Raw genomic sequence first — 26,913 nt, 5'->3', positions numbered from 1 at the left:
GTGGCAGCTGTGCAGTGAGTCAAAACACTTAGTTTAGCTTGTGAACAAGCTGTGGCAAACATTATATCTGCTGCTGTAAATCAGCTTGTCAGCATTGTCTTTGTAAATATGTAAACATGTATATGATGTAAGTTATTTAGCTCAAAGCAGCACTGAGTCTACAGAGCTGCTAGCTGTAGACTCTTAAGGTGGATTCACGTTACAGTGAAAAAACAAGGTGATTAGCTGATGGTCTGACTTTATGAAAACCTAAAAGCTACAATGCTGATGTTGCTAGCAATAGATCACTATAAGGACTCAACTGGTTTTCTTTATTTTTGTGTCTGTGTGTTTGATTGTTTGTTTTCCAACCAGCAATATATGTTTTGTCAGTGGATCAATTTGAACAATTCAGACAAACAGGTCATTAATGTGTTTTCCATCTTTCAGTTCAATCAGTGTTGAACAATGATTAACCCACATGGGTCATAACAAATCAGGTCAAAATTCAACAAATTAAAAATGTACCCAAATGAATATACACAATAATGGACATAGCATGCACAAAAGATGCTTTTATGATAATGTAAATACACCAGTAGGTTCTTTTATTGATATTATTTCTCTGCTACTTGTAACTTATATATTTTTTCCTTTTTATACTGCAATTTAACTTGATAGTAACTTTATATCTGAATGTGTAATTATTAAACAACTAATAATATAAATGTGGTTAAAATTTCATTCATTTACTTTTTGGCCACTTGCAGGAAAAGAATTGCACAACGAGATAGCACACAACTGCCCTGATAAGTCAATATTATCACCTTACAATTTTTCACAGTTACTGTGTTCACAAACTGTAGCACTTCTGCTGAGTTTCTGGCCACTTAACAAACGCAAGTCCAATATTAACTGTCCTTTAAGACCTGTTTGATATGAACCAGTTCTTGACAAAAATATCTAGCTCCTAAACCTGAAATAACTGATCAGACTGCAAACAATTCACATTGACTCTTCTGCTAAAGTCTCCTCCTTATCTAACTTAAAGACATGAGACAAGTATTGGACCAAACAAACATTCACAGCAGAAAAGTGCACTGATCACATCAGTTTGCAGACTAGACATCTAATCAGCTGCAGCACATTAAAAAGCAGGTTAACATACCTGCAAACATCACTTCTATCTGGTTAGATGTTGGTGTGGTTCTTACTCTTCAGCACTGCTAAAAACACAGTCTGCCTATAACATGTAGCAGAAGTTCACCTACCTTCATTCCCTACAATCTAACACTAACAATCAAAGACATGTTTCTTCCTTTTTTAATAGAAAACTAAGTTGTTTTTAAAAATACATTCAAAAACCCAGACATTTTTTTTGACTGTTTACTGTCATCCAGTAAATCTATTCAATGTTTTTTATTCATGACGTAGCAGACGGGACTCATCTTCTGATTAATCAACTATGATGTTGAGTTTAATAAAGCTGTATGTATGTCCTACAAATGCATGCTTGAATTCATGTTTCATTTTTATTAATTTATGAGCAACAAAAATACTGAAAAACTATAATATCAAATATTTTGTTTTAACTCTAAATAAGATAAGTCTTAATCCTTTAGCCTTTATTAGCAGTATACAAACAAAGGGTTTAAAACACAATAAAACATAAATGTATTTGTTATATACCTCATTTGGGGACCCATAACTGGAGGCTGGTGTAATGCCTGATGGAAACACTGAGCTTGGACCCAAATGGAAGACAACACAGGACAGGTAGAGTAAGAATAACACAGCATTTATTTTCCAATCCAAGGTTCGGTACACAGTTAAACAGTCGGTCAACACAAAGAAATCCAGGATGGCAGAAGCACACATGGCTCGGTACACACAGGGGCAAACATACAGGGGAAGAGTCAGAGTTAAAATCCAAAGCAGAGTCAAAAAACACAGAGACTTACAAGCTCCAGGAGAGCAGTTGGAACAAGGAAACAAGTATAACCACTAACTGGCAACACTAGGAGGGACAGACAGGGTATATATATACAGACACAATCATGTCCAACAAGACACAGATGAGGACATTAAGGGCAGGGCTGACAGTGGGAAACATACTGAGAACAGGATTCTAAAACAAAAAACACAGTGAGATAAAAATAAAATTAAAATAAAATAAAAAGTGACTGAACCACTGAACAACAAACATGATCTTAATGAGCTTGATGAGAAATGTTAGCTGTTAACAAGTAATTAATAACAATGATACTCTAATATATGTCTTCAAGATAGGTTATAACATTAATCAACTCTTCAAATTTCTCTGTATAACTGCATTTATAAGGCATGTTTAACCATTTATTAAATGTTTATAGTGTACACTGCTTATAGATGGTTAATAGGAAGATTTAAACTAAAGTATAACATAAACATAATTAAGTAATTGGTGTTAGACTTTAGGATTGGCTTTCCATGACCTAGTGCGTCCAGAGGACTACTGAAAGGTAACAATCTGCAGTATGTTGCCCTCCTGTGGTGTAACTGTGGTTGTGCTGGTTGGTCTGTTGGATAAAGGGACACAGAGCAAAGTTATCCTCAGCACTAATACAGGCTGTAAAATGTTAACTATGTTCATACACCGATCAGCCAAAACATTAAAACTAGGCTAAGTAAATAACATTGATCATCTCGTTAAAATGGCACCTGTCAAAGGGTGGGATATATTAGACATCATGTGAACACACAGTTCTTGAATTTGAGTGTTGGAAGTAGGAAAAATGGGCCAGTGTGAGGACCTGAGCGACTTTGAGAAGAACCCAATTGGGATAGCTAGACAACTGGGTTAGAGTATCTCCAAAATGACAGGTATTGTGGGGTCTTCCAGGTCCCAAGTGGTCCAAAGAAGGATAACCGATGCACCTGTGACAGGCTCATGAATGTGTGTAGGGAGCCAAAGCTAGCATGTCTGGTCCGAATACAGAGTGAGGGAGCAGCCATTGTGAGACCTGCTGCTGCTGCTGCTGCTGCTGCTGCTGCTGCTGCTTTTTTTGACATTATAAAAACTGAATTCTGATACAACAAATAACTAAAATTGTTTTGCTTTTCAGTTCTACTTATTCCATTTTATCAATGATTAACAGCACAATGATGCAGGTAAACTTTGAGAGGAAGGGTGACAGGAAAATTCAAATAACACATTACTTCCTTATTAGCCTTCATATACTGAGATCCACACTGTCACACTGAAACCAGCTGAGGGAAAGTTAAGGAGTTTGACACAAAATCTTTCCTCACACACAAATTTATCTTTTTGGTCATACTTGAAGATACTTCAGATAAAATGGAAACAGCTGTGACTCATTTCATCCTGCTGGCAGTCATCTCAGGTGAGCTCTTATCACTTGATACAGAACATACTAAATATTTTCCACCAGTTAAAAACTTAATACAACCAATTTTTACACATATTGTCTAATCTTAAAAATATATTATGCTTGCATTTATTATTCAGGTTATTAAATGCTCACAGTTTTGATGTTTTTCATTGTCTGATTACATCTACAGTACTTTACAGTCAGGCTTGCTTTCTGAGCACTGTTTACTTAGGGTGATGTTACACAGAAAGGTTTCAGATTCAAACAAATTAGATGCCATGAGTCAGAAGTGATGGAGGGTTTTCTTTTTTCTTTTTTACATTAAGACATCCCTTTTTCACAGTGTTTTGCTTACATGAATTGCACATTACTGTCATTAGCAAATACCATCAAAGTAATATTATCTGAACCAACTTACTTTTGGGAGCAGACAACATAAATTAACTACACGAAGTATAAAAATAAACAACACTGTACTATCACTTCTAGACTGCCATCACAAACTCAAGAGGGCAATGCTCTTTAACATTTCTCATGATGGCTTCAGTGTTTATCTCACTATGAACATAGTTGGCAACACAATACGTAGCAGGTATGTTTTCTACACTGACACTGAGACATGAGTTGTAAAATTTCAACATTTGTTAAGACAGAGAGTTTGATGGTTGAACTTTTCTCAGCTGTACACATCTCACAAAGACCAATGGATATATTACCTTTACTTTGTTTTGTCTCTGTGGATCTTAATGGTAAGAATCTTGAATATGAGAGTTTTAAAGTATTTCTCTCTTTCTGGTTAAAATACATGTTGTCACTGTCAGAAAAGTTGCATCAGTCTTCACTTTATGTCTGAGGTGTTGATAAAACTAGCTAAAAGTCACTGCTACAAGGCTGGTTACTGTTCACTAACTGGGTCAATTTGTGAAGTTATAATTGTCTTGTTGTGGTCTAATACTTCTATCAAAGGGAACAAACTAAATTCCCCTCATTAAAATAAATGAAGAGGACATTACAGTATAAACTGCTCTGTAAAGACGTCAGCAGCTTCAGCTATGATTTCTAACAATCACCTAAACATAATGAGGCTAACTGACATGTTTCTGTTTTCAGAAAATAGACATTTATACCAAACAATTATGTTAAGTTTACTGACTTGAAAAGATACACAAATCTTATACACCACAACTTTATAACAGTCTTAATTTTAGGGATGTACTGTACAAATACTTTATTTACTTTGAATTTGTGTCTGACATGTTTTGTTAAACAAGAAAAAGTTCAGTTGAATTATTAAACTATATAAATATGAATATGCAAATATATTGACTGTAAACTCCATCATCAGTGTATGTATACTGGGCACTTTAAGTTTTTACTACAGTTAGCTGCAGTTATCTCCAAATGTCACAAATTATGTTTGTCAGTACACTTGTTAAACTAGTTTTTTGGTGATTGCAGAGAAACAGATAAGAACCACTTTCTGGTATCAAACTGTGTACACATGCTCAATCAATGTCCAAAAAAAAGACAAAAAAAAAACATGATTTGACTGTATGGCAGACTTTAAGACAGATATGTTTATTATGATGAAGTAAATTTTCCTAGTGTCTCTTCTGCAGTCCACTGATCTCAGTCCTTCTCTAACATGTAACTGTCTCCTCCAGGTTTAACCAAAGGAAGTGGTGTGTTGCCAGATGAACTGACTGCAGCTGTTGGAGGGGAAGTGATGTTCACCACAACAGTGACTCCACCAGAAACACCATTTGTGGCAGTGGCCTGGACCTTTGCTTCTCAAACAATTCTAAGACCTATAATAACCTCTACGTCTTCTGTCAACAATAGTGGACCAGAATATGATGGCAGGATCATCCTCTACAGATCTACTGGATCTCTGAAGCTCATGGATCTGACTTTTAATGACATTGGAGAGTACAGAGTTACTATTATATCAGCAGAAGGAAAACAGTTACCAGGATCCACCAAACTGAAGATACTTGGTGAGCAGATGTTTCACATGAACAGTAGTTTTAAATGTTGGATGTATAACATAAATCACAAAATAAATGATAATACTGCAGTGAAATTAGTAGAATATCGGCTTTGTGCCTGAGATATGACTAACTTAGTGACAGGTGCACATTTGCAGTATTGTTAGGTTTTCTGACATCCTGATATACAAGACAGAAGTTTATTTTGTAAATTCATGTAGTTGAATGCAATCTAATACAACTGTCATTCAATAAAGACTGATGTTACATGCTAATTCATGTATCTTTTGTTGAGACTGTGTCAGAGTCGAGTTGATTCAACTCTACAGTAATTTGGTAGTTTTAAGACCAAATGTTGTGGTGCTGAATTATATTAAAAGTTTCTAATGAACCATCACCATAATGTACAGCCTAAGAAACTACCACAGAGATGAATCTGTGACACAAAGTCAACAGAAACTGCCTTTCTCTATGAGGTGATTATTGTAGCATTTTGTTTTTCACCCACAGAGCCAGTCTCCAATGTAAAGGTAACTGCCAGCAGCACAGACTTGGTGGAGTTCAGCTCTGTCAGTCTGTCCTGCTCTTCTTCTGGATCCTCTCTTTCTTTCCTCTGGATGAACGACAGCTCTGAGGTTACAGCCAGTGAGAGAGTTCAGTTCACTGATGGAGGACGTACTCTCACTATCATCAATGTGACCCGCTGTGACCAGGGACTATACAGCTGCAGAGTGTCCAATGCTGTCAGTAATGACACCAGTGATCCAGTGAATCTTTCCATCTTCTGTGAGTTACTAATTTACTCACTCAAATCTAACAGTATCTGCATACAAATGTTATCTTGATTTATATCAGTGCCAATAATATACAGTGAACACTGATGACATCTTTACATACATTCCCACATTACCTACTGGTTATTCAAGTAGTTATATTGCAAACTTTGCTCTTACAAAGATAACAAGGAGGTCTAGGAATGAAAAAACGTTTGAGGTGTTAAAAGATTTGTGTGATGTGGTCAAAAGCAGAAAAATAGATGTGACTATCTAATATTAATAAATGGTACAAAAATTTAAGACAGTTGCAAACCTAATCGTAATCACTAAATGGTGAGGAAATGGCCCTTCAAAGTAACATTTTCATGGGTTAGGGTTAGCTCCGATACTGGACTGGAGAGTATTTATTACGTGCACTAGATGTTTAATGTCTGATCGTACAGTTGTTGTGTTTAAATGTTTAACAAGTAGTATAAAGAGAGGAAACACAATCTTTAAGTAGATACAGTTGTTTATATTATGGCACTGATACCAGTCAGAGATTAACATTTTTTTCCACAATTTAATGTAGAAGTTACTGGAAGTGTTTTCACTTCTGTGTTGAGTACAGTTTGTGTATGTCTAGTGTATGATAATTGTCAAACTCTAACTGAATGTTAAGCAAAGCTAAATGATTCACTACTGTTTAGTAGCTCCAGAAGATAACCATGACGTAGCAGTATGAGTAGTCATCATTGAATAATCATCATTGTAATATTAACCATAGATATGTTCCCTGTTTCTACATTACCACACACTACTGAGCCGTGGTCCCTTTGCTACATAGTGGCAGGTATAAAATCAAAGTGTTTCCCATCCACAGCACCAGTCTCCAATGTCAAGGTAACTGCCAGCAGCACAGACTTGGTGAAGTTCAACAGCTCTGTCAGTCTGTCCTGCTCTTCTTCTGGATCCTCTCCTTCTTTCCTCTGGATGAACGGCAGCTCTGAGGTTACAGCCAGTGAGAGAGTTCAGTTCACTGATGGAAACTCCACTCTTAACATAACCAGTGTGACCCGCTATGATCAGGGACCATTCAGGTGTCATGTGTACAATTTTTTCAGTGATGGCACCAGCGATCCAGTAGAAATCTCCATCAGCTGTGAGTTACTAACCTGCACACACAACTTCTTATCCTTTCATTGAATACATGTTAGTACAACAGAGCTTCAAAGACACAGCTTGATTCATATTATTGAATATGAACCAATAACTGACTGGCATTAATGACATTTCTTCACCTCCGCTTTGTTGACTGACATATGAAGCTATTAAAAGCCATCAGACTGAGCTAAGCTGACAATAACTTTATTTTTTGTTCATGTTTGGTTTTTACTCTCCATATTCTGCCCAGTTGGCCCAGAAAACATTATTTTGAAGTTATCTCCATCTGAAGAACACTATGTGGAAGGGTCAACCATCAGACTGTCCTGTTCAGCTGACTCCAGACCTTCTGCTCAGTTTCAGTGGTTTCTGAATGGAGACCTGCTGTCTGATACTGGACCAGAACTCACACTGATGAATATTCAGATGAGTCAGAGTGGGAACTACAGCTGTCAGGCCTTTAACAGCAAAACTCTGAGATATCAAACATCTCAGCCTTCAACTATAACTCTACTGGGTAAGTTGCTGTAAGAGTGTACACAGTGATATAGGTACAAAAAAATAAGAAAGTAAAAAAAATAAAAATGGAAGGTTGGCACTGTATTACCAGTGTATAACTCTCCAAGATTATATACTGAATATTACAGTTTTCTAATATAGCGTGTTACAAGAATAAATCTTTAAATGTCTTTTAATTTAACATTTGAATGCGTTATCTTCACTCCCTGCTATTTTAATTCCATAATGTCAGGTTGAAAATGTCCCTCCAATTGATAATTTACATATTTTAACATATGCTTTAATGATGTCATGCTTCATTACGACTCTAAAAAATGTAAACGTACTAACAATTTTTTTTTCATGATATAAACCCTCTTCAGCCAAGTTTGTGTGGCTAAAATTCCGAGGTGAAGTGATAATACTTTGTCTTTTTTTTCATTTCATACGTTCCCAGAGAAAGCTGGAGGTGTTTCAGCTGGTGCCATCGCTGGAATAGTAATTGCATGTTTGCTGGTTGTTGGAGGAGCTTTGGGTGGAGGGTTTTACATTTATAACAAAAAGTAAGTGAAAAATAGTCATCAAAATTATTTTTTCATGTATTGATAGAAATGTAATTCCTTATAAGAGGTAAAAGTGACTTTATCTTAATTCTAATTTAGCACTAATCTAACCGAACATTACAACATACGGAAAGTCCACTGGATTATTTTCATACTGTAGCTGCCTTAACTGAAATTCAAAATACAATCTTATCAAGAAGTTTAGATTGAGTTGCTGTGGTTACTGTTTAGAAATATATTTTAAAACCAATAATTTAACCTAACGATGATTTATTTCTATGTTTAGAACTGACAACAAGCCACAAGTCCCAGGTTGGTATTTATCTGATCTAACTTAATGTTTACTAAACTCAGACTACCACAATCTTGTAGCAACATAGACAAAATGAAGACTAAATTAGAAGTGAATATAATTATAATCATTTGAACAAAACAGTTTTTTCCATAGAACAAGACTTACATGTGTATGAGATGTTTAGAACCGACAACAAGCCACAAAACACAGGTTGGTATTCATCAGATCTTATTTAATGTTTTCTAAACTCACACTACCACAATACTGTAGCAACATAGACAAAATAAAGAATACAATAGAAATGAATATAATCATAATGCAACAAAACTCTATTTTTCCACAGAACAAGACTTAGATGTGTATGAGAACAACTCAGCAATATATGAGAACACAAAATATACTACATGATCTTCTTTGAAGGTACAGTAAGTTGTGATCTCATCAGTGAAAAAAGACATCTTAACAGGCAGACCATCATGTTTTTTATTCAGGAGAAATTATAGAGATTATATAAAAAGTTAATAAAAACAGCAACTCTTTGTCTTAATCAGACATTTTTTGTCTTGCAGATAGTTGAAAAATCATCACCAGCATCGAGAAGACACCTTTATTGTTTTTTATGAGTGGTAGTGTCAGCTGATCAGTCGGTCCACTGCTTTGGTTCACACTGAAATATCTCAACAGTTATTGCTATTGTTAAATTTTGTAAAGACATTGATGTTCCACAGAATATGAATCATGTTGACTTTGATGACATCCTGACTTTTTCCTCTATAACCAACATGAGTTTCATATTAGTAGTTATGAGTGAAATATCTCTATTTCCATGAAATCACCACACTTGTGTCCCCCAAATTGCTGATCCCTTAACTTTTTATATAGTGTCACCCTCAGGTCACATTTATAAAAGATATAAAATAATTTGATTTAAGGTAAAATACCTGCAGCAGCCTCAGCTGTGCAGTGAGTCAAAACACTTAGTTTAGCTTGTGAACAAGCTGTGGCAAACATTATATCTGCTGCTGTAAATCAACATGTCAGCACTGTCTTTGTAAAAATGTAAACATGTATATGATGAAAGTTATTTAGCTCAAAGCAGCACTGAGTCTACAGAGCTGCTAGCTGTAGACTCTTAAGGGGGATTCACGTTACAGTGAAAAAACAAGGTGATTAGCTGATGGACTGACTTTTATGGAAACCTAAAAGCTACAATGCTGATTTTATTTATTAATAAATTTTTTTATTATTTTTATTATTATTAATTTATTTATTAGTTTGTTTGTTTGTTTCATTTTAAACAGGCAAATATATTTTTGGTCTGTGGATCGATTTGTTATTGAACAGTTCAGGGAATTCAGAAACATACGAACATACCTTTTTTGTCCATCTTTCAGTTCAATCAATGGTAAACAGTTATTAAGTCAAAATTCAACAAATTCAAAATGTCATTAAAATTATATACACAATAATGGACATGGCATGCACAAAATATGCCTTTCTGTGATAATGTAACTACATCTGTAGGTTCTTTACTTGATATTATTTCTCTGCTAGTTTGTATATATATATTTTTCCATTTTACAGTGCAATTCAATTTGATAGTAACTTTATATGTGTATGTGTTACTATTAAACAACCAGTAATATAAATGTGCTTACATTACAGTACATTACAAACTACATTCATTAGTTTTTTTGGCCAGGAAAATAATTCCACAACAAGATAACATACAACTGCCCTGATAAGCCAATATTATCACCTTAAACAATTTCATGGCTACTGTATTCATAAACTGTATTATTTCTGCTGAGTTTCTGGCCACTTAATACATGCAAGTCCAATATTAACTCTCCTTTAAGCCATGTTTGATATGCACCAGCCCTTGACAAAAATATCTAGCTCCTAAACCTGAAACTACTCTGATCACACTGCGAACAACTCACATTGACTCTTCTGCTAAAGTCTCTTCCATATCTAACTTAAAGACATGAGACAAGTATTGGACCAAACAAGCATTCACTGGAGAAAAGTGCACTGATTATATCAGTTTACAGACTAGATAGCTAATTTATTTAAGATGTTTTATTCATGATGAAGCTGACAGGACTCATGTTCTGATTTATCAACTTTTCCCTGTAAAGCTTTGATGTTGACATTAGTGTAATAAAGCTGTATTTATGTCCTACAAATGCATGCTTGAATTCATGTTTGATTTTTTATTAATTTATGAGAAACAAAAAAATACTGCAAGACAAAAAAATTATTGTGGTGAGTGGAGGGTTTACTGTATAAGTAAAATGAGCTGTTACACTTCTGTACTTTCAAGGTTTTAGAACAACAAGGTTAGGTGGGTATTATACCCTTACATGCCCAAAAGATTGCCAGACAACGTCAACGGCACTCATGTAGTCTGTGAGATGTTGTATTTGTGTTTTCCATTATTATTTATTAGAATGAATTACTGCTAAATTTAATTGTTTAGATTTATTGATTACCTGTAGCAAGTAGGCGTGGTTTTGGCTTGAATCCGGCATAGTCACCTGAGTATGGCAGCTAGTGTCAGTCTAGCAGTGTCAGTGTCAAGTGACTGTGGTAAAATCCAATTTCAACAACAATTTCACATTTTTTCTTCACTCAACGTTTATCTTATATTACTTAAGTTATTATTTTTGTTAAGTTTTGAGTTTAATAGAAATTATGAAATCAACTTAATTTATGTTTGGAAACTCCTTGTTTAATAGTAAATTCATCAAGTTGAAGAACCTGCATTTGGAGTGCGTTAAAAATCACCACTGTCTGAAACCCGGCAGCATCACCACCTTCGGATGCCTTGACATGAAGCGTGATAGGAAAACTCCAATAACCCATTACTTCCTTATTAGCCTTCATATACTGAGACCCACATTGTCACACTGAAACCACCTGAAGGAAAGTTAAGGAGTTTGACACAAAATGAGTGATGGAGTTTTTATTATTATTATTATTAGTAGTATTATTCTGTTGATTTATTTTGACATTTCACAGTCTTTTGCTTACATAAATTGCACCTAACTTCAATTAGCAAGCAGTTTCTTAAATGCCTTCAAAGTAATATTATGTGCACAAACTTAATTTGTGGAGCAAACAAACATGATGTTGTTTGAGAAAGAAATGTTTTAGACATACGATCCCAGTCTTGAATATATGCGAGTTTAAAGTATTTCTGTCTTTTGGGATGAAATACATAACTTACAAAAAAGTTGCATTAGCCTTCACTTTTTGTCCAAGGAGTTTTAAAAACTGGCTAAAAGTCACTGCTACTAGGTTGTAAACACAAATAACTTAATACCACTGTGTACTGGTTACCATTCACTAACTGGGTATTTTTCCGTTGTTGAGTATAAATGGTGTAATTTCAGATCCTTGCATGAAACACTTGAGGGCACTGTCCTCCAGAAGTTTGTCACAACTTGTGTTTTCTGCTTCATATAAAGCCGATTGAGCTCTCAGTTGATAAATGTGAAGAGTTTTTATCATTTTTCTCTGAAACAGTTCAAACTGTTAGGAATGCATTTTCCCTCCCTCTCAAACTCTTCCTGACTTTTGCTTTAAAACACTTTGCACCCTAATGCATTAAAGTCAGTCAAGGATAATTTAAAATCTACTACAGTTCAACCACTTCCTGACTAAAATCTTAAAAAATAGTTTATTTTATTTATTATTTTTTTCTATTACTATATCATCCCATTTGTAGGGTTAGAAATATGCTAGAAAAGTATTTATTTATTTGATTTCATAAAAAATTTGAGTCCCACATATATCCTCCTAATTTCAATAAAAACAATATTTTAGGACAACTTTGGATCAGATGGTCATGATTAAGTACCAATGGGACAAGTCAGTAAATACTGTCTGTGTGTGATGTGCGAAACTTCCAATCTACATCTGAGAGAAAATATGAAGTGAGAACATACTACAATAAGTGTACACAGTATGCTGGTAGTCACACAAAAAAATGATTTTATATATAATGATTAAATTAAAAATACTGTAAAACACTGATCCCTGACCCTACTCTACCTCTTTTGACTATGATACATTGCAATTGACAAAAGGCTCAATGAATGTTAGATTGTCTACAGATGAGACATTCAGTCATATTAGATTTTAAATAGATTAGTTTATATCATCATCTTATCAAAGTGCACCTTTTACAAATATTTACAGTTAACATGACCTGCAGTACCCTGATCATCACTAAAGATTGAGATATTTTTAGGCAACAGTTTCCGTATACCTGGAAGGACTTTGAGATTCAGGCCGTCTCATCACTGCAGATGTCCATCAAATAATCCCACTTCACCATGACTTTGACATTCACTCAACTTCAAGTATATCTTTTTTTTTTTTTGTTTCAGTAGGATTGGAGAAAAATGCCTTCTTATTGTTTGTTATTGAACTTTTCAGTTTTGGATTTTCGGAGCTGTGGAACTTCCCTTTGAGGGATAATAAAGTTTATTATTATGGAATTAAATTACAAATAATTATGTCTATTGATCTTTCATCTGTCTTTTTGGACCAATAGATAACATACTGTAGATCTGTCCAACAGAGCAACGTCAAAATAGTTCACTGTTATTATAAAAACCTCAATAAAAAAGCTACATCGATATCAAGGTGCATCCATGTCCTGACAATTACCGATACCACTGATATGTAAATAAATATATAATTTAAATTATTGTTAAATAACTGATATTTTGTAAGGTGCAAAATAAATACAAAAATAATTCAAAACTGACAAACTCCAAACTGGAATCTAATTGGAGAAATTAAACATCTTTCAATAATCATTTCTACATTAAATGGAACCTTAAGGTCTTATTGTAACAAGAAGTAATTAACCATCAAAGACACTCTGACACATTGTGACAACCAACACCATCACTGTGTTGGTTGTCACAAGGTATGGGGTTGGTTGTCCCTCTAGTTATCAATGGGCTTTCAGTTAAAAAATAATGTGATTTTAAAAAACGTTTTTTTTTTTTTTTAAATGAACACTACCTCTTGGGGCAGCTATGGCTCAGGAGGTAGAGTGGCTGTCCACCAATTGGAAGATTGGCGGTTTGATTCCCGGCTCCTCCAGTCCACATGTCGATGTATCCTTGGGCAAAATACTTAACCCCAAATTGCTACCGTTGCTGCTCCAACTGTATGAATGGTTAGTTTCCTCCTGATGAGCTGGTTGATACCTTGTGTGGTAGCCCCTGTCATCAGTTTATGAATCAGTGTGAATGGGTGCATAAGACATGTAATGTAAAAGCGCTTTGAGTGGTCATAATGACTAGAAAATTGCTATATAAGTACAGGCCATTTACCATTTACTCTATAATAGTACTCATCAATGCCCCATGTGTTTAAACCATGAATTTGAACCAGGTGATTATTTGTTTGAATTAGCCTCTGTAATGAAAAGTAAAATGAAGGAATTTACAGTGCTGAAAAAAGCTCTAGCCTTTATTAAGACCATTGCTTCATAACATATCAGTGTACGGGTTGGACCTGTTGGTTGCCACATGTGTGACAACCAACCCCCAGATAAATGAGACAACCATCCCCAACCGACTTCTTGACAAACATTTTTACCACATGGGTTTAGCCTGTGAGCTAAAAATTGATTCAAATCAAAGCTATTACCTTTGGATTTTTAATAAGTGTTTGATTTTTTTTGATTTTATGCCTTTATTCAGACAGTAACTGGCAGAGAGGCCAACAGGAAACGGGGAGAAAGAGTGGAATGACCTGCAGCATAAGTCCCTGCTCAGATTTGAACCAGGGACGCTGCAATTATGTGGCATGTGCTCTGACCACTCGGCCACCAGGGTGCTCCAATAAGTGTTTGATTTTTAAATGACTAATAACCTACAAGCTTTTAATACAAAAACAACACTAACATTAAAATCTACTCTGACCCTTAAACATGACAAAATATCTCTTCACTTCAATGTTTTGTGTGTGTTCCACAAAGTGACCAGTGCAAAATGGGCAGGATGCTAGGCTAACTATCTGATATCAACATCATGTCACAGCACCCTCTAGTTTGTCTGTAAAAAGCACTGTGACAACCAACCCCGGTCTCCCCTACAGTATTCTTGTGGAGTCTAATATGTTACTAGAGTGGTCCCAAACATTTTACTCAAGCAAACAGAATGAACTAATTCAAACAAGGGAACAAGAAAGCTATTATATGTGGCGTATCACACATAAAAGGGCATCATTGTTTTTGTGCTGACTTCAGTCAGGGCAATAACAGTTGATCATTAACCACTGCTAAAGTGCTTTGACTAGATAAACCCAAGTCCAAATTAGCCCTCCATAAAGTAGCAGAAAGGGAAGTGCAGGTTTCTCTGACCACATGTTTGCAGATTCTGGTCTCCAGTCTGACCTCATTAGAGGATCAGTTCTGCTGTGTTCACTTTTTACGGACCTGGACCTGAGCGTATACTGTTGCATCAGTAGTATCAGGCTGAGGAGCTGGCCTCCTCATTCGCTGCATGTGGACATCATAGCTTGGAGGGGAGGATGCTCCAGCAGGACCCCTGTTCACTTGATTCTGAGAGCGATTCTGTAGCCCCAGGTGGACTGTCAAACCATCATTGTTGTTGAAAAAACGGTCTGCATAATTCAGCTCCTAGTAAAACAAAAGAGTTGTGGGAAAACATATTAGAGAACAGTTTTGATTAAAGTTCAGGACATATCATAATCTCTGTTTGAAACTCTATAAAAGCTAACATCACAGATAAAATATTAACAGTTTAATTAATATTTGGCTTGTAGTGCCAAAAATAAGCACACATGTACACTTCCACTTCAATGTGTGAGCTGAAAATCTTCTTCTTGGTTCAAAGTCTGACTGCCATTGTCATCTCATTGTGGTAAACACTGGTCCTGAATCTGATCAATGGAAGAAGGGAGCCTCTTTGAACCAACCAAAGCAAACCTGATCACACACTGTGCATTAATATAATTCAATGTAAGTACACTATATGTATTGAGTTTTGTGTCATGTGCAGTTCCATATGTATTTTAGTGTTAAGTTTTATGTATTTCAATGGCCCATCAAGGGACACGCACAGCAAACTAGCTGCTCTGGCATGTGACATTAGTTCTTATATATCCCTATACAAATACACATTAAATAAATAAAACATACTGTGTAATAAAAAGATTTTTTCATCTTATATTTCCATCAAGACTCTGCTTACAGTATATTTTAATATTTCATGCATTTACTTGCAACTTACAATAATGTTACTACAAATGTCTTTATAATGAATGAAGGTTTGTGTGAACTACATAATTTGCTGATGGCATTTCATGCTTGTAATACTCAACAGAGGCATAAATGGTTCTTAAATGTCATATTGTGCATTCTGATGAAATCATCTATTTTTATAACAACCATGTATGATGAACATAAACAAAATAAGATTTTACTTTTTCCTTCAAAATCTTGTGTTATTGTTGACTGGTGTTTTATGACATACTGTATATAAAACATGACTCCATCATCATGTGTTTTCACATGTAATCATGATTTGTGCATAAATGTCAATTTCTCTGGGCACACATGTTTTGGTGCGATAACTAACTGAGAACCTTTTAGGTATTGACTTTGGCATGAAAAACATTTTCTCTGATCACCTGCATATCAACACCTGATTTCTCTGAGTGACCCAGTTACTTAAGTGCATGTAAACCATTGGTGACATTTTACAGTACCTGATCTCCAGAGTATGCTCTGTTCTCCTGGCCTCCACCGCCTTTAAAATACAATATATTATCAGTACTTACAGGAATTCAATTCTGAGAGTAAATAATACTGTATAAATTATACAAACATATAAAATTAGCACATACACATAATCATTTTGTATCTACTCCCTTTGATGTTTTTTTGATCACAAACATAACATGTTGTATTAAACTTACCTCTTCTGGAGGTGGTGTTTCCATTAGAGGATTTTTTCGTCCTGTTTAAAGAGATAATGAACCATTACCGTGTAAATTAGATATCAGACATGCATTATCTGACTTTTTGCAGACTTTATGGTAATAATAACAGCATTATCTACTGATTGATTAGGTAAGCACTGATCTGCTTCTGATTGACTTACATCTGTTTTGCTGGTCATATTTGTCCTAAATGTCAGAAGCTGCACAAAAACTTGCATAGTGTGCAACGAACTGCTTGTTCAAAAAAACAAAACAAAACAATACAAAAAAACAAGAGTAAATCATTCTTGCATGACGTACAATGTTGTTCTTTCACAGAGAGCTTTACTGTGCATTTTATCAGACATAATTTAAAAGACATACGTTTGATCACCATACATTACAATGATTTTTGAACAGTTTAGTTTTAGAGTTTTGTGACCCTTATGACAAAATTGATTCAATTTATGGTGACCCGTGTAATCCGCCACAGGTTTTTTGTTAGTTGTTTTTTAAAGTTTTAAGTTAAATTACATAGACGTACAGTGGCAATGTGAAGCTCTACTGAGAAATAACACAAACGTTTTAGAATCAAAGCTTAAATCAGGATTAGGACTACAAAGAAGAAGAATATATTGTGAGACTAACAGACGCTATACATAGGCTAGTGAAACTTTGTTGAATAACAACCTTTGGTAGCTTGAGTATTTATGGTAGATTCTGAAAACAAATGTTACCATACTATAATTGTGATTGATACTTCACAATAAAAAAACAAGAAAAATGCTGCCTCTTTATATCTCAAAGCTATTCACCACTTACTGTTTTTTATAAATGAAGTATCCTCCAGCAGCAACTCCACAGATAACAAAACATGCGATTACTATTCCAGCAATGCAACCAGCTGAACATGTAGATGTTGTGTTCTCTGTAAAGGTACACATTTAAGAGGGATAAGATCAAGATTTTAACACCACTTTGTAAAGAGTGGTGTCTCATCATCTCAACATCCCTGTAGATATAAACCATACAATAAATTCTCCCTTTATGTAATTTTACAGTTATCAGTGCCTGTTTGTTGAGTGCAGAGACTGAGGCCTTGATGCCTACTTTGGCAGGAGTTTCCTGTTGCTGTCGCTGAATGATTGTGCAGCTTGTTGCTTTAGCAAACATGCTATCTCAGATCAATATATTTTAATTTAGTTGGTAATAAAATATGTAAGTAATATCTTCAGGAAGCTTGCTAGTCTTCACATTATTAGAGGTATAATACTGTATGTTAATCAAAATGTCAAAGAGCTGCAACAAAATCTCCAATAAACAAAGTCTGCAATTAACAAAATGTGCATACCTGTTACAGACAATCGATGTTCTGCAAATGATGTTCTCCCAGTTATTTCATTCAGTGCTCGACAGGTGTAGCTGCCACTGTCAGTAAGTTCAGTCATGTTTTTAGTGAACACATCAGAATTGTATAATATATTTGTCCCATTCAGTATCCAGGTGTAACTGGCAGATGGTGTAGACGCAGCAGAGCAGGTTAATGTTAAGGTCTGTTTCACGTTTATCTCACTTGGTCCTGTGATTTGAACATTTTCTGGTCCATCTGAAAACAAAGTTTAAACCAGAACAAATAATGTGTTCCTAATATGTTTCCTCCCTTATGTAAGTTAACAAAATATTAGAAATACCATTCAATATAATGCACTCCAGTACAGCACCACCACCCACTATGACCTCAATAATAAACATTGAAGTCAATTATCACCTTTCTGATAATGTATAAGCTTCTTTAAGGTATGATTTTTGGCAGAGCTGTTGTATTGGATTACTTTAGATCGCACAGGTGTACTTAATGAAGTGAGTGAATACTGCACTACTTACAGTTAACAATCATGCTGTAATTAGCTTCATCTTTGCTGACAGGGTTGCTGATTTTACACAAATATTCTCCATTGTCTGTTTTCTTCAGAGAGATAAAAGACAACACTCTGTTTGTGTTGTAAAGTATCATGTTGTCAGTCTGATTCAATAGTGAGCCGTCCTTCATCCACTCTCTGGTAAAGATGGAGCCAGCACCATCACAGGTCAGGTTGACAGAGTTTCCCTCAATCAGCTGTGTCGAAGGTATGATTGAAGTATCAGATACTCTCTCTGTTGATGAAAGAAGAGTAATTTAATTTTGTGTGAACAACATGACGTATCAAGCAGCTGGAAGGATTGTGACATGTAATTTTCCTTCTGTTAGGTTGAGACTTGTTATTTCTGACTTTCCTGAACAAGAATTTTTGTTTTGTTTTTAATAAAAGTGACAAAAGAGTTGACTGAGTTCAATTAACTACTTACAGTATTAACACTGGAAAATGAATTGACTTTACACAAATGATTGACAGTACACTGAATAATGGAGACAAAAACTATTAAATCAAAATCACAAAATGTATTTTTAAATGTGTAAATTATCAATTCAGAGTGATTTATTTAGTATTTTCAACTTCACAATATCACATTAGATTGATTAAAAAGTTTGCAAGTTTGTGTAAATTGTGTTTTTTATTGTAGCATTCCACTATATTACAATACAGTAGAACAGTTACTTTGAAAAGGGAATTCTGATTCAAGTACCTTACAGTGTCACACTTTCACCATCACAAGAAGATGACTTCTTTCTTTTAATGTTATTTTTACCTACATTATATCACTGTGTATACAGCTTCTTACGGCAACTTACCCAGTACAGTTATAGCTGAAGGCTGAGATGTTTGATATCTCAAAGTTTTGCTGTTTAAAGCCTGGCAGCTGTAGTTCCCACTCTGACTCTTCTGAATATTCATCAGTGTGAGTTCTGGTCCAGTATCAGAAAGCGGGTCTCCATTCCGAAGCCACTGAAACTGAGCAGAAGGTCTGGAGACAGCTGAACAGGAGAGATTGATGGTTGACCCTTCCAGATAGTGTTCTTCAGATGAAGATAAGTTCAAAATAATGTTTACTGGGCCAACTGGGTGGCATATAGAGGGGGAAAATCAAACATTAGCAAAAGGTAAGGTTAGTGTCAGCTTAGCTCCGTCTGATGGCTTTTAATAGCTTCATATGTCAGTCAGCTACAAAGAGCAATACAGGTGATGAAATGTCATTTATGCCAGTCTGTGATTGATTCATATTCAGTAATATGAATCAAGCTGCGTCTTTGACGCTCTGTTGCACTAGCATGTATTTAATTAAAGGATAAGAAGTTGTACATGCAGATAAGTAACTCACAGCTGATGGCAATTTCTACTGGATCGCTGGTGCCATCACTGACAGGATTGGACACATGACACCTGAATGGTCCCTGATCATAGCGGGTCACACTGATAATAGTGACAGTACGGCCTCCATCAGTGAACTGAACTCTCTCACTGGCTGTAACCTCAGAGCTGCCGTTCATCCAGAGAAAAGAAAGAGAGGATCCAGAAGAAGAGCAGGACAGACTGACAGAGCTGAACTCCACCAAGTCTGTGCTGCTGGCAGTTACCTTTACATTGGAGACTGGCTCTGTGGGTAAAAAACACTTTGGTTTTATACTTGACACTATGTAACAAAGGGAGCATGGCTCAGTAGTGTGTGGTAATGTAGAAGCAAGGAACATATCTAAGATTAACAATACAACAATGAGTATTCATGACTGAATTTTCATGGTTAGTTTCTGGAGCTACTAAAACAGAAATGAATCATTTAGCTTTGCTTAACATTCAATTAGAGTTTGACAATTATCATATACTAGATACAAAAACTGTACTCAACACAGAAGTGAAAACACTTCAAGTAACTTCTACATTAAATTGTGGAAAAAGTGTTAATCTCTGACTGGTATCAGTGCCATAATAGAAACAACGGTATCTACTTAAATCTTGTTAAACATTTAAACACAAGAACTGTACGATAAGACAATATGCATCTACTGCAAGTAATATATACTCTCCAGTCCAGTATCTGAGCTGTTGAATTGAGACTTGATTTGGACTTTTCTTCAATGAGACCATTGAGATCATCATTCACTTGATGTCATTGTAACGGTCTGCATCAAAGTAACTAAAAGAGATTCATACTGTATTTTAACTTGGTATATGTTCACAAAGGATGTAACAGTGGAGATATACTTGGGCTTGACTTTACCTTGCCAAGACATACTGTCCTGGGAAACTGTGTCATATTATCACAGATAAATATATATTGTTGGTACTTTGACACAATGATAACAGCAGGTGTTACAGACACAATAAACAAATGTACACATACTTTTTACTTAAACTTACCCAGTACAGTTATAGCTGAAGGCTGAGATGTTTGATATCTCAGAGTTTTGTTGTTAAAGGCCTGACAGCTGTAATTCCCACTCTGACTCTCCTGAATATTCATCAGTGTGAGTTCTGGTCCAGTATCAGACAGCTGGTCTCCATTCAAAAACCACTGAAACTGAGCAGAAGGTCTGGAGACAGCTGAACAGGACAAGCTGATGTTTGACCCTTCCACATAGTGTTCTTCAGACGGAGATAACTTCAAAATAATGTTTTCTGGGCCAACTGGGTGGCATATGGGGAGTAAAAACCAAACATCAACAAAAAGTAAAGTTAGAGTCAGTTTAGCTCAGTCTGATGGCTTTTAATAGCTTCAATCAACAAAGCGCAGGTGATGAGATGTTATTATTGCCAGTCTTTAATTGATTCATATACAATAATATGAATACAGCTGTGTATATGAAGCTCTGTTGCACTAGCATGTATTTAATTAAGGGATAAGAAGTTGTGTGTGCAGATTAGTAACTCACAGCTGACGGAGAGTTCTACTGGATCGCTGGTGACATTACTGAAAAAATTGGAAACATGACACCTCAATGGTCCCTGATCATAGCGGGTCACACTGGTTATGATAAGAGTGGAGTTTCCATCAGTTAGCTGAACTCTCTCACTGGCTGTAACCTCAGAACTGCTGTTCATCCAGAGGAATGAAGGAGAGGATCCAGAAGAAGAGCAGGACAGACTGACAGAGCTGTTGAACTCCACCAAGTCTGTGCTGCTGGCAGTTACCTTTACATTGGAGACACGCTCTGTGGATGAAAAACACTTTGGTTTTATACTCGTCACTATGTGACAAAGGGAGCATGGCTCAGTAGTGTGTGGTAATGTAGAAGCAAGGAAAAAATCTAAGGTTAACAATACAACAATGAGTATTCATGACTGAATTTTCATGGTTAGCTTCTGGAGCTACTAAAACAGAAATGAATCATCAGCTTTGCTTAACATTCAAGTAGAGCTTTAGAATTATCATACATTGGACATACACAAACTGTACTCAGAACAGAAGTGAAAACAATTCAAGTAACTTCGACATTAAATTGTGGAAAAAAGTGTTTATCTCTGACTGGTATCAGTGCCATAATAGAAACAACTGTATCTTAAATGTTGTGTTTCCTCTCTTCTCCTACTACTTGTTTAACATTTAAATACAACAACTGTACAATAAGACAATATGCATCTACTGCAAGTAATAAATACTCTCCAGTCAAGTATCAGAGCTGTTTAATTGAGACTTGATTTGGACTTTTCTTCAATGAGACTCAACTATTTGAGACTTAAGATTGAAAGGTAAAACAGCAGAGAGGACTAGTTCAGCTGTTCCTCACACTCTGCATGTTTAACTTTTATATTCTGGTAGAAACTGCTCCCATGGCCTTCTGTACGACACTATACTTAGTGCTTGCAGAAGTGAAATGCTTAACCAGTGTTGGTGGACCATACAGTTAATGTTGACTATTTGACCATGCCTACATTCTCCATGAAAATGTTAGTTTGAATGATCATTTGCTTACTATTTACTGATTGTGATTAACTTGATAACCATCTTAAATTTGTGTCACAGTACCTAATATTTGAGAGTTGCACCACTTATGACCACATCAGACAAACAGGCATTTGTTACCACCTCAAACACATTTTATTCTGATACGTCCTTGTTGTCTATGTAGGAGCAAAGTTTGGAATATCACCATTTTAATAACATTTTAGTTCTCTGTATGTCTGACAGAGAACCAAAATGCAATGGTCTGCATCAAAGACACTAAAAAAGACATTTTAACTTGTTATATGTTTGTAAAGAATGTAACAGTGGAGCCATACTTCAACTTGACATGACCTGGCAAGATGTATCATATTATTACAGAGAAATAAGTAGTATTGTTACTTTAACACAATGTTAATAGCAGGTGTTACAGACATAATAAACAAATGTACACATACATTTTACTCAAACTTACCCAGTACAGTTATAGCTGAGGGCTGAGATGTTTGATATCTCAGAGTTTTGTTGTTAAAGGCCTGACAGCTGTAGTTCCCACTCTGATTCCCCTTAATATTCATCAGTGTGAGTTCTGGTCCAGTATCAGACAGCTGGTCTCCATTCAGAAACCACTGAAACTGTGCAGAAGGTCTGGAGACAGCTGAGCAAGACAGGCTGATGGTTGACCCTTCCACATAGTGGTCTTCAGAGGGAGATAACTTCAAAATAATGTTCTCAGGGCCATCTGGGATGTATATAGAGGGGGGAAATCAAACATTAGAAAAAAGTAAAGTTAGTGTCAGCGTACCTCAGTCTAATGGCTTTTAATAGCTTCATATGTCAGTCAGCTACAAAGAGCAATACAGGTGATTTATGCCAGTCTGTGATTGATTCATATTCAATAATATAAATCAAGCTGCGTCTTTGACGCTCTGTTGCACTAGCATGTATTTAATTGAAGGATAAGAAGTTGTGTGTGCAGGTTAGTAACTCACAGCTGATGGAGAGTTCTACTGGATCGCTGGTGACATTACTGACAAGATTAAACGCATGACACCTGAATGGTCCCTGATCATAGCGGGTCACATTGGTTATGATAAGAGTGGAGTTTCCATCAGTGAGCTGAACTCTGTCACTGGCTGTAACCTCAGAGCTGCCGTTCATCCAGAGGAAAGAAGGAGAGGATCCAGAAGAAGAGCAGGACAGACTGACAGAGCTGTTGAACTCCACTAACTCTGTGCTGCTTGCATTTACCTTTATATTGGAGACTGGCACTGTGGATGAAAAACATTTTTTGGTTTTGGTTGATAAATGCCACTATGCAGGAAAGGGAGCATAGCTCACTAGAATGCAGCAATGTACAAACAGGGAACAAATCAAATGTTAAAAATACAATGATGAGTATGAATTGTCAAGGCTTATTTATAGCTTCTGGAGCTACTGAAAACTTTAGTGAATCATTTATCTTAGCTTAACATTCAGTTATAATTTGACAATTATTATACATTAAACATACACAAACTGTGCTCAATACAGAAGTGAAAACTGGGCGGAAAAGTGTTCATTTCTGAATGGTATCAGTGCCATAATAGAAACAACTGTATCTACTAAAAGATTGTGTTTCTTCTCTCCTACTACTTGTTAAACATTTAAACACAACAACCATATGATCAGACATTATGAATCTAGTGCAAGCTATAAATACTCTCCAGTCCAATATCAGAGCTGTTGAACTGAGACTTGACTTTTCTTCTTAAGATTAAAAGGTAAAATCTTTTATAATGTCACCTTCTGGGTCAATTAACCTTGTTGCAGTGGGCACCCTAGTACCAGTTAATAACCTAGCAGACATCAGATCTCTCTACTGAAAGCCTGAGGTAGGAGGAGCGGAGGAATCTAGCGCACCTAATGTTGTATGGTGGCCTACTGATTCAGAAAGTAAAATTAGTCACACTACACAATGTGTAATTTGAGTTTCTATTCTTCATAATTAATCTGGTATTTGTTATTGTTATGATTGTATATCATTTTGATATTTATGGTTGTTATTTATCTCTCTCTCTCTCTCCATATAGAATGTGGGCAGTAGATCAAGCCACTACTGCCTATTCTCCATGAAAATGTTACCTTAAATGGCAATTTGCTTACAATTTAGTGATTGTGATTAGCCTTACAACTGTACAATTTCTATAGCATTTATTAATATAGGATAGTCATATCTATTTTTCAGCTTTTGACAACATCAGGTAAACAGGCATTCGGTAAGTGGTAATGTGGGAATGTATGTAAATATGAAGCTCAGTGAAAGTACAGACGGACAGGAAGACCATCAGTTGCATGCTCACATCTATAGTTTTATTTCTCATCCCTTTGTCATTCTGATCTTTCTCAAACCTCATGATATCCTTGCTGTCATTTCAGGGGCATCAATTACGATGTCAGCTGTTCACATCACCTGGTCACATCTAACCAATAGCACGGTTACACACCTTTTTCAGCTTATCATATTGCAGCTGTCTTTTTAAATATGTTTTCACCGTCTCTGCTTTAGTGCTTTCTTGATGCTGATCCAGTCTCTCCTGATTAAAATGTCATTAGTGTTCATTGTATTTTATTGGCACTGATATAAATCTGGCTAACATTTGCATGCATATGCTGTTACATAAAATACTGAGTAAATTAGTAACTCACAGTGGATGGAAAGATTTACTGGATCACTGGTGCCATTACTGACAGCATTAGACACTCTGCAGATGTATGGTCCCTGATCATAGCGGGTCACATTGATGATAGTAAGAGTAATGCCTCCATCAGTGAACTGAACTCTCTCACTGGCTGTAACCTCAGAGCTGCCGTTCATCCAGAGGAAAGAAGGAGAGGATCCAGAAGAAGAGCAGGACAGACTGACAGAGCTGAACTCCATCAAGTCTGTGCTGCTGGCAGTTACCGTTACATTGGAGATTGGCACTGTGGGTGAAAAACAAAATGCTACAGTAAACACCTCATAGGGGAAAATCAATTTAACTTTCTGTTAACATTGTGTAACTAAGTCACTGATTCAACGCTGTGGTAGTTTCTTAGGCTGTACATTATGGTGATGGCTCATTAGAAACTTTTAATATAATTCAGCACCACAACATTTAGTCTTAAAACTACCAAATTACTGTAGTTGAATCAACTCGACTCTGATACAGTCTCATTAGCACATAATGAAAGACTTTATTAAATGACAGTTGTATTAGATTGCATTCAACTACATGAATGTATAAATAAATTCCAGTCTTGTATATCATGCATGTCAGAAAAACTAACAATACTACATATCACTAAGAAATTCAGGAATAAAGACGATATTTTACTAATTTCACTGCTGTGGAAAACTGTCCATAAAAATTCACAGATATCTTTAATCATGTAATATAATCATATGATGTCAATTATGTTATATTATTACTCTTAAAGTTAATTTCTTTTTTGATTTTTGTTTTCAATTCAACATTTAAAACTACTGTTCATGTGAAACATCTGCTCACCAAGTATCTTCAATTCAGTGGATCCCAGAAACTGTTCTACTTCTGCTGATATAATAGTAACTCTGTACTCTCCAATGTCATTTAGAGTCAGATCCATGAGCTTCAGAGATCCAGTAGATCTGTAGTGGATGATCCTGCCTTCATACTCTGGTGCAGTATTGTTGACCGAAGACGTATAGGTTATTATAGGTCTTAAAATAGTTTCAGAAGCAAAAGTCCAGGTCACCGCCACAAATGGTGTTTCTGGTGGAGTCACTGTTGTGGTGAACATCACTTCCCCTCCAACAGCTGCAGTCAGTTCATCTGGCAAAACACCAGTTCCTTTGGTTAAACCTGGAGGAGACAGTTACATGTTAGAGAAGGACTGAGATAAGTGGACTGCAGAATGAGACACTAGGAGAAAAAAAAGTATAATAATAAAATACTCTGTCTCAAAGTCTCTCATACAGTCAAATCATGTTTTTCTTATTGTTCCTTCAGTTGGATTTTTGACCTTCACTGTGCAGAATGATTGTACATATGTGTCGAGTTTGACTTTAGTAAGTTGTCACATTGATCTGTCGAAAGTTTCTCTGTGATCACCAAAAATCTTTATGGTATGTGACATCAAAACTAGTTTGGTACTAACTATGGTCCAGTATGCAACTTACACAAGTATGAAGTGGAAACTTTAAGCGGCCAGTGAACATACACTGATGATGGACTTTACAGTGAAGTAGGAGACATCTTGTGTTCAGCAGTTAAACTTTTAAAAGGGCAATATTTGCATGTTCACATATGATTATATTATAACAATTTAACTGAACTTTTTCTTGTGGAAACAACATATAAAATGAAAACTGTTTTCAAAGTGTTTTTACTTCTCTATAAACATGTCTGTGTTTAAGTAGTGGTTATATAATGCTCATTAATCTTTTTAAGTCAGTAAACTTCATATAATCATTTGGCATAAATGTCTATTTTCTGAAAACAGAAACAA

General features: G+C 35.7%; 1 protein-coding gene and 1 long non-coding RNA gene across 3 annotated transcripts in view; one reads left to right on the top strand and one right to left on the bottom strand.

Annotated features, from left to right (window-relative positions):
• LOC133984147 (uncharacterized) overlaps window positions 1-13,421 on the top strand; it is a 29,101-nt gene extending 15,680 nt beyond the window's left edge. Inside the window, exons 2-3 of the long non-coding RNA XR_009925398.1 lie at window positions 8,767-8,823; window positions 8,957-13,421. This is a non-coding gene — a long non-coding RNA (uncharacterized LOC133984147). The remainder of the gene's footprint in view (window positions 1-8,766; window positions 8,824-8,956) is intronic.
• LOC133984144 (carcinoembryonic antigen-related cell adhesion molecule 5-like) overlaps window positions 1-26,913 on the bottom strand; it is a 150,759-nt gene that overhangs the window by 123,373 nt on the left and 473 nt on the right. The window contains exons 2-15 of one of the 2 annotated variants that reach the window (XM_062423426.1): window positions 25,935-26,267; window positions 25,093-25,368; window positions 23,397-23,675; window positions 22,880-23,146; window positions 21,395-21,673; window positions 20,883-21,149; window positions 19,846-20,121; window positions 19,319-19,585; window positions 18,472-18,741; window positions 17,939-18,193; window positions 17,410-17,515; window positions 16,585-16,625; window positions 16,375-16,415; window positions 13,433-15,283 (exon numbers count right to left, since the gene is read on the bottom strand). In XM_062423426.1, the coding sequence (XP_062279410.1) occupies window positions 15,065-15,283; window positions 16,375-16,415; window positions 16,585-16,625; window positions 17,410-17,515; window positions 17,939-18,193; window positions 18,472-18,741; window positions 19,319-19,585; window positions 19,846-20,121; window positions 20,883-21,149; window positions 21,395-21,673; window positions 22,880-23,146; window positions 23,397-23,675; window positions 25,093-25,368; window positions 25,935-26,267 (3,176 nt within the window). In that variant the 3' untranslated portion in view covers window positions 13,433-15,064. Of the gene's footprint in view, window positions 1-13,432; window positions 15,284-16,374; window positions 16,416-16,584; window positions 16,626-17,409; window positions 17,516-17,938; window positions 18,194-18,471; window positions 18,742-19,318; window positions 19,586-19,845; window positions 20,122-20,882; window positions 21,150-21,394; window positions 21,674-22,879; window positions 23,147-23,396; window positions 23,676-25,092; window positions 25,369-25,934; window positions 26,268-26,913 lie in introns of those variants that run through there. The other variant, XM_062423425.1, reaches the window with a different exon arrangement.

The sequence above is a fragment of the Scomber scombrus genome, chromosome 7 (assembly GCF_963691925.1).
Source record: "Scomber scombrus chromosome 7, fScoSco1.1, whole genome shotgun sequence".
NCBI lineage: Eukaryota > Metazoa > Chordata > Actinopteri > Scombriformes > Scombridae > Scomber > Scomber scombrus.
Note: the sequence above shows the minus strand (reverse complement) of the source record. Positions and strands in the feature narration are given on the sequence as shown.